The sequence below is a fragment of the Macrobrachium rosenbergii genome, chromosome 1 (genome assembly GCF_040412425.1).
Source record: "Macrobrachium rosenbergii isolate ZJJX-2024 chromosome 1, ASM4041242v1, whole genome shotgun sequence".
NCBI classification, from domain to species: Eukaryota; Metazoa; Arthropoda; class Malacostraca; order Decapoda; family Palaemonidae; genus Macrobrachium; species Macrobrachium rosenbergii.
This window is the reverse complement of record NC_089741.1, coordinates 17,116,027-17,127,097: the sequence shown is the minus strand read 5'-3', so window position 1 is coordinate 17,127,097 and position 11,071 is coordinate 17,116,027. Positions and strand designations below refer to the sequence as shown.

Genomic DNA, 11,071 nt, shown 5'->3' with positions numbered 1-11,071 from the left:
AATACCATATGTATATATATGCACATTAATCCTTCAATTATCTGGATTTCCATTATCCAGAACCCAACATTATCCAACAAACCCAGACCAGGGACCAAGGCCCCAAAGGTGGTATATTTAAATTTAAAAAAACTGGAAAAAAAGCCACTCTGATGGTGGGCAATGCTGTGTGGCCTCGGGAAAATATTGGTAGCACTGCTTACACCCATTAACAGGGTGGGGGGGGCCTGCATAAGTTTCCAAGGTCGGGAGGTGGGTCAGATGGCTTGGCACCATGAGAGAGGAGGGGGAGTAGGGCTGTGTATAGGAACTCAGAGAAGGGTTTGCTTTTGGAAGGTGGATGGAGCTGGGGCGCAGTTTCCCTGGCTGGGAGGGGGAAGGGATGCAGTGTTGGACGGGTGAAGAGGGCTAGCTAGACGTCTGACTTGTCTGAACTTGTTTTGTTTCATGTTGTTATGATTATGATTTTTTTTGTTATATTTTACACTATTCTCATTTATATTTTACTGTATTTTCTGAGTTTTTATTTTTACAACCCTAAAGATAAATGCAATCGTTTGCATAGGGTGTGTACATACACTCATTCGCTGTCATTGGTGAACTTGCTAGAGCTTGTTTTTGTGTTGTTATGCTTATGATTTTTTATTTATATTTTACGCTATTCTCATTTCTATTTTTACTGTATTTTCTCATTTTTTATCCTTACAACCCCAAAGAAAAATGCAGTTGTGTGAATATGGTACATACGTACGCACACACTCAATCACTGGCGTCGATGAACTTGCTACAGCTTTTTTTTCGTGTTATGCTTATGATTTTTTAATTTATATTTTATATGCTATTCTCATTTATATTTTTACTGTATTTTCTCATTTTTTGTTTTTACAACCCATAATATGAATGCAATCATGTGTGTAGGGTACGAACATACACAGACTCATTTGCTGTAACTTGTAATGAAATACATTAAGCACAAATAAAAAAGGAGAGAGAGAGAGAACAATAATGTGCAAATCAAAATTATCAGTATTTTTGAAATCTTTTAAGAATTTCGGATAAAGGTAAATAACATGAAAGCTAGTACAGTAATAAGTAAAATAAAGTATGCGTTAAATATCCTCAGTAATGTTGGTATACTGTAATGAGAGAAACTTTCTCTCATCCCAGCTGGCAAGATTATACCTCGATCAAGGTCTGGGGCGAGCCACTCAGTCAAAAGAAGATTAAAAGTTTATCCCAAGGGGGTGAGAGAGAAAGAAGGTCAAGGGCCAAATTAATTACCCACAACTGCCTTTATTTTCAGTTTTGATTAAAATATATGTTGGATTAAACTTATCCCAAGGAGCTGAGAGAGAGAGAGAGAGAGAGAGAGAGAGAGAGAGAGAGAGAGAGAGAGAGAGAGAAAGGTCAAGGGCCGAATAATTAGTTACCCACAGCTGCCTTTATTTTCTGTTTTGATTAAAATATCTTTTGGATTTGAGATTTTCAGTATTCTTGATATACTCTAAGAACTTCAGGTATAGATAAATATGACATAGAATACAACATAAAAGAAAATATATTTTGTAACAATAAACGTATTTTTTAATTTTTTTTATTCAGGAATTATACATAGTTTTTAAACATGATTTGTTCCGACACTATATACAAACCATCGGTCCTTTACATCAGGAATTACTTACAGCGAAGCTGGACATGGCCGTTAAACTCTTGAACAAGGTGGTTAGGCACAAGGTATATTGAAGGAGTAAGGTACAGTCACTTTGGTAGCAGGGGTGGTTGTGGGGTATTTTAATATGTCGCCTGGAGGCCAGGGAGGGACTCATGGTCGGAGCAGTCAAAAAGGGTTGTCCTTTTAAGTACCTCGGGAGCAACTTTAATTTCCTTGGGTCGGAGTTGTTGGGGATTATAAATTTATCATATGGTCAGTTATTTGTAGCTCCCTCTCAATCTGTTTCTTTGTATACATCTGGGCGTTCTTTTGAATTCATATAAACCTCTGCTTTCTAATATAACAACAATTTTAAATGAGTATGCTTGATAGGAATTAGAATAAAGAATTCTATTAGAGTTTGACTTGACATTTATTTACAAAAGCTTATTTACGATATATACATTATTTAGTAAATTAGCATACATAGATAACGATATACTTAAAAAAAAATTCTTAGCAAGACCGGAGGATTAAAAAAAATAGAATTTGACATACCATTATTTAGTTAATTTACTCATCTTTTTCTTTTTTTGCCTATTCGATGCAATTTGGGCGTTCAGCACTCTCATCCTAAAAAACATCCGACATCTGACAAAAAACAATATAACTTTAAAAGGCAAAGAAACACACATTGCAATATGACGTGCCAAATCACACAAAACTCCCTTTCCGGGTCTCAGTTTGCTTTCTCCGTTGTGTTTTAAAAAGTTTTTCCATCAACTTCAATTTTTCAAAAAACTCAGCACTTGGTTCCGTTAAGTTATCCTCATGCCGCTCCACTGCACTGATCCACGTACCATTTAGTTTTTTAAGTTTGCATCCCAGGAATTGATACTCAGGAAATTTGGATGCCACATAGCCACCAACATAACGAAGTCCCTCTTCGTCTGCAACATTCTCCGAAGTTCTCTCCGCAAATTCAGTGTCTACATTGTCTGTCTCTTCTTCTGGCATTTTCTCATCTTCAGAAGAGGCAAACACCATTGCAGAGATCATAAGCTCTTTTTCAAGCTCAGTTTCATTTAAACCATTATTTTCACAACTTTTTTCTTTACTAAACATTCCTTCCGACATATTTGAAGAATCACACTCCTTTATTGAATTATAATTGTTTCCAGTAATAGAGGCTTCTTTGCCAAGTAGATAATATCTATGAAAATGCAAAGAATACCAACCTTGTGAATCAGGCATGTGAAGCGTTGGAATTGCATTTCTCTTAAGACGTCTATATTTCATTGCTGGGGCTTGTGATCCAAGAAGTTCCTGCTTCAGGTCTCTTCTATATGCACTGTCTGCAAAATGTTTACTGCATATTCGATGAGTAGTAGTGTTAAAGTTATCCCTTCTCTTACAACGATGAACCCATTTCTGTCTTGTTTCCTCATCACGAGGGAATCGAAAAAATGATACTTCTTTTTTTCTAGCATTTGAATAACAACCAAACACAGCGCAGACTGTTGGCATTAGGTAAATTATAATTCTGATTATGTAATAAATCAAAACTACGGATGTATTCTTAGAAAAGAAAGCTAAATTACTGCGGAGATGTCTGAAGTGACCAATGACCTACAGTAGATTGAAACGGTAACCGTGACCTGTCCTGGCTTCCAAGATATCTGGCTGGCTACCAGGTGATGCAGCTTATGGGGGGATAAGCCGCAACTCCCCACAAATGACTTTACCTACCTTCCCTTCTATATACCTTGGTTAGGCAGTAACTACCATCAGGTAGGCAGGAATACCCGGATGTAAACATTCCAGTTTGCTTTCAGCTATCATGAGTTGCAGACATGTTTTCGGATCTCTTTGCCTGACAGTCGTTAAGCTCTTTATTATCCCGGTGGGAGCTTTCTGTATTTTTGTGTACATATTGCGTGTTTGATATTTATTTATACAAACCGATGATTTGTGATAGCCTTGCATAAGCCGTCGTTCCCCTGCGTCTGGGTCTTGGGTTTGATGGCCAAGGGGATATTTAGAGGGGTGTAACCGAGTGGTAATGCTTCTCTTTCAGTAGCCCTTTGTTTAGATACTAAAGGCATTCTCCTATACGTTCGGAGATATTAGATAGGGACGAAATGTCTTCGCTCCCCTACACTGATTGGGACATAAGCGTTCGCTCCCCCTCTTGGGCTCCCTCCCTCAGTGTACAAGGGCATGACTACTAACTTTCTACTTGTGCTGAGTGTTGTTTCGCCGCCTGCACTATAGAGAGTTGCGGGGAGGAGGTTGTGGGTGTCGCCGGCAAGTTTTGCTTCCACGGTGCCCTTGGTGGCCTCCCCTCCTCCTTTCTCTCTCCCTGTAGGTTCTTCCTTCTCTCCTTTGGTAGAGCTCTCTCTCCTTTGCCCTCTTCGCTCGCTTGCCGGACGAAGACCACGAGGGTGGGGGGTAGCACAGGCGGTCGGGCAACCTCTTCTAAGGGACCTCCTCTCACACTGTAGGGCATTTCCCCTCGGCGCGAGAGAAACCTCCCTCTACTAATCATCTTTGCTTTTTCTTTCAGGTTGGCAGTGAGCATTGTAGGCACAGCAATAGTTGGCTGAATATCTCAGTTGGGATATCTTTGCAGGAAGGAGTCCCGACGTTCTTTCAGTGTTCCTTTGGGATCAACTACAGTACCTGGTTGGAATGGCATAGTTCCATGCCGGGATCGTTCTGACTCTGTTCCTTCCGATGTGGATTGATCGCTGTCATTGCTGGCCTTCATATATGCTGTGGCACTGCCTCTGGCGTATCTGTGGTCCATCTGCAACTGCTGTTTCCTGTGTTATCCTCCTGTTCACTCGACGACAGTCTCTGGGCAGCTCTTCCTGGTCTCCTGCAGTAGCTGTCCTGATTGTTCCTGTTGCTGCTGGTGACTTTCATGTGACGTTCCTGGCTGTTGCTGTAGCTCCTGCCTTCTGAACTGCTTCCGTAGCTCCTGTATTGGCTGTCCTGATCGTGCCTGCTGCTTCTCCTGGTGGTCATGTCCTGGGCCACTTCTATTATGATCCTGCCTAGCAGCCCTGGAGGTTATGATGTTTTGTCCACCATCCTGAGATGATGTCGGAGTGAAGGTGAAGGAAGTCTCCCTGTGGGAGTAGCTGCTGTCTTCTTCAGCTTATCTTCGATTTCGTCTTCTGCTGCCTCTTCCCTTCCTCTTCCGAGATTCAAGGGGATTCCGGGAACCAGATAGACCTCCGTCGGCCAAAGGAGAGGAAGGCTGCTTCTTTCCCCTTGATGCCTTTGGACGTCTAGGGACTGCCTCCTTCTGAGGAGGCAGTGGGTCTCTTGTTGGCTCTTCCTGACCTCGGGTTAGGGAACCGATTTGCATACCCCTGGGTTTTGTGTTTCGGGAGCCACGGTTGCGCAGACTTCAGTTTACGATCCTGTTCCCAGTCCTAAAGGTTCAGCCTCTAAGATGGGGGCTGCTTCGGGCACTTGCTCGCAAGCTGCTTTGAGTGCTCGAGATTCTGTGGAATATCGAGTATCTTGATCTGGTCTGGAGAGTACTCTCCCTGGCCCAGTTCAGGAGCAGTGCGAGAGAAAGGGCTAAGGCACCCAGGTGTCTCAGCTCTTCCTGCCAGCACTACAAGTACTCCCCAAGTGCTTACCATTGCTTGTTAGGGTTCCCAGCCTGGTGTCTCGATTCTATTGGTTCGAACACCAGAATAAGCAGGAAAGAGATTCCCCTCGAGAGTCCTGTGGGACTTCTAAGGGACTGACTCTCTTCTGGGAGACAAGTTTCTCTCGTTGGCTCTTCCTGCCCTTGGGCAGGAACTGATTCACATTCTCCTCTGGGGTCTCGCATTTTGGGGGCCATGAGAGCACGGCCTCGAAAGGCTGTGCCCTCATTGCCAGTCTTAGAAGTCTGCGTCTAAGATTGGTTCTGTGCCTGGCTCTTTTTGATTTCTCAGGAAACTAAAAGCAGCCGCTCCTGATTTTTGGGAGTTTCGTAGGCCGCTTGAATTCTGTAAGTCACAAGCTCTCTCCTGACGAGGGGCATGGGACGAGAGAAAGTGCTGAGACACCCAGGTGTCTCGGTGCCAAAATGCCAGGTGTCTCAATACTGCCTGCCAGCTGCTTTAGTTGCTTGGCTGGGTCTCATCCTTGTGTCTTGAACCTTAGGGTTCGAGCATGCAGGATAGCAGACACAGAATTCCCCTTTAAACCTTCTTCTTGAGGGGCCTCGGCCTTGAAGGAGTTTAGAGTTCGGGAAACTAGCGCTAGTTCACGGCAGGCGAGTTCTTCTCTGTCCAGTTCTGATTGTTTGCGTGATCAGCTTGGCTCGGCTTGGCTCGGCTCGCCCTGTCTGCCTCCCAGTCCACCACAGTTGGATCGAGTTCGCATGATCGGCTCGGTTCGTTGTGGCTTGGCTCAGCCCCACTCGGTTTTTCCGATTCGTGTTTTCGGCGCTGTTCGAGTGAACTTTCTGCTCTTCTCAGGAAAGCGCTTCCATGGGACAAGCGCTCTTCTTCCCCCATGTGGCAATAATCTCCTTTGGTTCATTATTGCTCACGGTCCGCATCTCCTGTTGGTCTTACTGGCAGGACAGGTGGGGGTACTCTTTCTCCTCACCTGTTCTCTTTTCTTCTCGGTTGTTCCAAGAGGCGCGAGACAGACAGAGAGAGCTCTGATGAATTTGTCTTCAGAGTTTGGCTGCCTGGCGTGCTTTGGGTGTTGGTCCCCCGATTGTCTTGTGGTACGACCAGGTAGCTGAGGAGGGTTTTTTGGGATCTGTCAAGGTCTCCCTCCAAGGAGAGAGGTACAGGAGTTTCTTGCTTCATAAGCAGTGAGAGTCTTCCTCTTCAAGTTGCAATTGCCCTCATTTTTTGGGAGAACTTCGCGCCGATTCGTCAGCACGAGGATCCCCAGGACAGGACCATGACTCCCCAATGAATAATCTTTATCACTCGCAACCCTTGCAGTTCCCGAGGGGCCGAGAGTTTCAGGGGCTGCCACGGTCCTTGCTTGCGAAAGCGTTCTTGACCAGATGAATACTTTTCTTCGGACAAGGAGTTCGTTCAGGTCAAGACACCAAGCTTCTCCCCTGCCTCGACAAAGTACGAATTCTTCTTGCCTCGGAGGGTCTTGCCGACTGCAGGTTGTTCTGACTCTGCTTCACCCGGACTGAGTTCTCTCTCGTCTCCTTGCCGTGAAGGGTATTCTCTTCCACAATGAGAGGCGGCGATCTTGAAGGGCGCCTGCTGGCTTCCTCAAAGCAGTCTCCTGAATAATCCACGATCCTTCACTTTTAGGATTTCTCTCATCAGATACGACCATTCCTGGAAAGAATCCTGCCTTCTGGAGACTGGTCCTGTCTGGGGGTGGGTCTTCCTATACCAGATGACAATCTGTGGGCAATTCTGGTGCTAAGGAGGATGACTTTGTCCTAATTCAAATCTCCGGTTTTGCAAGTCCCGAGTTGGCTCGACCCTTAGGAACAAATCTTCACTTGGTTCTGCCTTTCTCTTTCAGAGATTTGCCAGATACTGCAGTAATCAAGGTTTGTACCAGGGCACTGCCTTGTTCTTTGGACAATGGCCAAGACCTTTGGGTCTTAGTCATCTTGGCTTGACCTTAAGTTCAAGCCAGCCCCCCCTCAACTCCTAAGAAGTCGCAGGCTTCGGAAGAAGATCGTGGAACTCATAGCCTTCTTCTTCCCTTCTGGGAAAGTGCGCATAACTGTCTCTCTTTCCACCCTCTTTTACATAAGGGAGGAGGGCAGAAGGGAAGAGAGAAAGAAGTATCGACAGGGAAGAAGTTCTACTACTGCAGATGCCTGGATGAAATGATACTTACCGAGTCTCTGGAGCAGGTAGCGACATTTTCGAAACCTGGGAATGGATTCCTTCAGGAAAAGTATCTATTTCTCTTGGGTCTCGGCAATTCTTTTCATTAAACTTCCATCCTGCTTCCTCTCCCATGCTCCTGATTCGGGAAATGCCAGCCTGGCTAGAGCTAATCGTCTTGGTATACTGTCATCTTGCAGAAGCTTCCCCATGGTGGAGAATGGAGGTCTGCTTCCATTCCTCCATCCTTCTTTCCTCTTAAAAATATGAGGAAAGAGTTAGGCTAATGCTTGATTGAAGGAGCCTTCGAATATGCTTGCACATTCCCCTCACATCGTTTGTCTACTTCTGGATTCACTGATCGAGGAATAGGCGCATACCTGTAAGACTTTGCCATTGAAGGTGTGTGACCGAGATGATTAGTACCTTCTCATTAACATCCGGGACTCAAGGCAGCCTTTTGGCCTTCTGAGAATTCAGGATGGGTTTTGTGACACTCAGAGGTTTTGCTGAACAACAAAACCACAGTAGTGGCATTTGTTGACAAACAAGGGAATCGTTTTTCCTCCTGTTTCATCTGTCGACATTTGCAGGTACTCGAATTTCTAAAGTGCACTCGATAGCTCAGTTAGCAGATACATTCCTGTTGGGGATGTATTGGTAAGCAAGCTCGGCCTCGGGTTTGAGTGATTGGGACGGAACGTGCTCTTCACTCTTTTCCTTACGAAGATTCATGAAGAGACTGCTACCGTCTTTCTGTTGCCTCCCTGCACAACAAAGTCGGTAGTTTCTTCATTCCTTCGTACCAGACCCAGGAGCCGCTACGGTGAGGCATGCTGTCTTTTTGGAAAAAATCAATATCTATGTTTTTCCCTCCATATTTGTCTGTTTTGCTAGGGGTTTACAAGCATTGCTCACCCCGAGTTACAGACAAATGCTGGAAGACTTCGCCTTTTGCCCGACTTGATAGCTCTGCTTCTGAGGCATTGAGAAGAGTTCTGCTTGACCCAACCTCCTGTAGCAGCAAGACAAGAAGCAATTTTTCAGGCAGTACATCCCTGTGTGCTCAGGACTGGGAGGGAGACCTTCCAGCTTTCCTTGCAAGCATAGGCTTTCTCACCTAGCGGCAATGGATATAGCTGGATATCACTTGAAGTCCTTTGCAACACTGTCCCAGGGACTGGATCCGTCTTCGCTGGGGGGTGTCGTTGATGGAACTTCTTCTCAGGTCAGAGTCTCTCTTCAAGTCTGGACTTCCTTGCCTTCTCTGCCGAGGGTTGCTTCTCTCCCTTTCATTTGCAAAGAACGTAGGCCCTTGCGATCTAGTCTTCTATCTGAAGTAGCCTTCTTCTCCCCAGTCGAGATTTAGCTATGGATGAGAAGCTTCTTCGGTCTTGCTGTCCCAGGGAACTGTTCCCTGGGTGGCATGTGACTCTCTTTAAGGTTCCTGTCCTGTGCTCTGGACGCACCCTTACGAGAGTCGCTGGATAGAGATGTGCCTTCTTAGGACCATCTCTCATCTCACTTTGGCCTTGGCATAGAAGATGGAAGAACAGGTGAAGGGGGATGAATACCTCGACTCCCTCTCAGATGTTGTAAGTGGACTCTGAATCCATTGGCATCTGTTGTTGGGTTTGAGTCCTTCTTGTTCCCCTTCTCCTTGGACTTTGTATCGATGATCCAGATCAGTCGTTACTTTGTCCTTTTAGGGAACTGTGGTACTTTCCAAAAAGGCTCGACATTCCTAATCTGGATGTCGTCGACGTTTTCGCTAGTACTATCTCTACCAAGGAAGAAGCGTCTAGGACACATCTTTCTCCTTGCTTTGTGAAGCGATCGAAGGAGGTACTTGGCAGCTAGTGACAATGATACCGGTACTTTCCACCTGAGAGCTCACGAAGTCAGTGGCTTGGTCCATCCCTTGCACTCCGGAAATTTCTGTTGGTCTGGAAGCAAGATGTGGTCTCATAAACCACACTCTTGTCTTCCTGTGGTCTTGCCCACAGGCCCTTGGAACCTTTTTTCCTTGGCCCTGTGGTGGCTGCTCAACAAGTTGTGTCTTCTTACCTGGCTCCTCAGAGAGGACTAGTAGCATCTCGCCTAAGGTGTTGGTTCTGGAAGTGAGAAGGATACCGAGAGTGACTGGCCTCTCTTCCTTCTCCTTCCCCATCCTCCTACTTCTCCTCCTTTGGGATGAGAATAGGGCTTAAACAAATACTTGCTGGATCTGGTGTCTGATGTGGTAAGACTACAAATTGAGCACCCATTCTGTTTTTCCTCTAGAATCATAGAGGCAATTCCACTCCTTCCTCTAGCAAGGGGAGGAAGGAGAGACTGGCAATAATGAAAACCCTATCACAAGTTTTCCTTACTGCCTCCGACTCTAAGATTCTTCCAGCCTTTTTCGTATGAGTTATGTTTCCTCACTCATGTGAAAAGGTCCAGTATCTGACATTTGGTCTTGCAGTTCCTACACTCCGATCAATATGTCAGAGACACAGTGTTACTCCTCGCTCTTTTGACCAGGAGGAGTAGCCCAGGTGTGCAGAGCTCCCGTCAGTTCATGAGACTCACTCAGATTCCTCCCTCCAACCAGTGAATCTTCTTAATGTCAAGGACCGATGGTTTGTATATTGTGTCGGAACAAATCACAGTTTTTGAAAGTAAATTGTATTTTTCCGAACTATACAAACCTGAGGTCCTTTACATTACATTTTATGCCCGCCTCATGCCACTCCTCAATCTGAACCTGGACCGAAAGGCAAACTGGAATGTTTACATCTGGTCAGGCAGGTATTCCTGCCTACCTGACGGTAGTTACTGCCTACCTGATGGTTGTTACTGCTTAACCACCTTGTTCAAGAATTAAACGGCCGTGTCCAGCTTCGCTGTAAGTAATTCCTAATGTAAAGGACCTCAGGTTTGTATATTTAGGTAAAATACAATTTACTTTCAAAAATGTTATTTTCTTTTATACAAATAAGTCATTGAGTTGACTGCAATCAAATACAATTTATTAGAATGTTCTGAAGTATAAGAAGTGAAAAGGCATTTTCTATTTTGAGTAAAATATATATTGCAATACACTCCCTGATTACCTGAATTAGCCCTTAATCCCACTAACCCGAACAGCTATCAATTACCCGTCCCACTATGGTGGGAATTTTAACAGCCAGCGTTACCAACGCTGCAGGTAAAATCTTGTCACTTGAGCTACCATAACAAATGGTTGGCAACGCTGACGCAGGTGTGTGCCGACACACCCCATTTTCGTCAATTGCTTTTTGTTTGCGCTGCTGGAAGGTTGTTCCCTTCTGCAGTGCGAGGTTTTAATCCTATTGCACGACTTCTCTTTGTATTTTGTACTTCTGGTGAAGACCTGGATTGTATTTAATGGTTTTTCACCTGGATTTCCTGGATATCTTCGATGTGGAACATCTTTTGGATTTAGACTCGCTGGTTCCCAGTCTCAATTGTTCATCATGGACTTTTTCACCTTCTACTACCGCGCCATTGGCTTCGAGGTCGACCTTGACTGTCCCTACAACGGTGGACGCTGGCGCTCGTCACTTCTTCCTGCAGGAGA

At 45.0% G+C, this 11,071-nt stretch overlaps 1 protein-coding gene across 1 annotated transcript; it reads right to left on the bottom strand.

The window, feature by feature from the left end:
- Positions 1-2,365: 2,365 nt before the first annotated feature.
- Positions 2,366-3,178, bottom strand: LOC136839620 (uncharacterized). The gene has a single exon (XM_067105905.1). It carries the CDS (start codon positions 3,176-3,178, stop codon positions 2,366-2,368), a length of 813 nt encoding a protein of 270 aa, XP_066962006.1.
- Between the last annotated feature and the right edge of the window lie 7,893 nt (positions 3,179-11,071).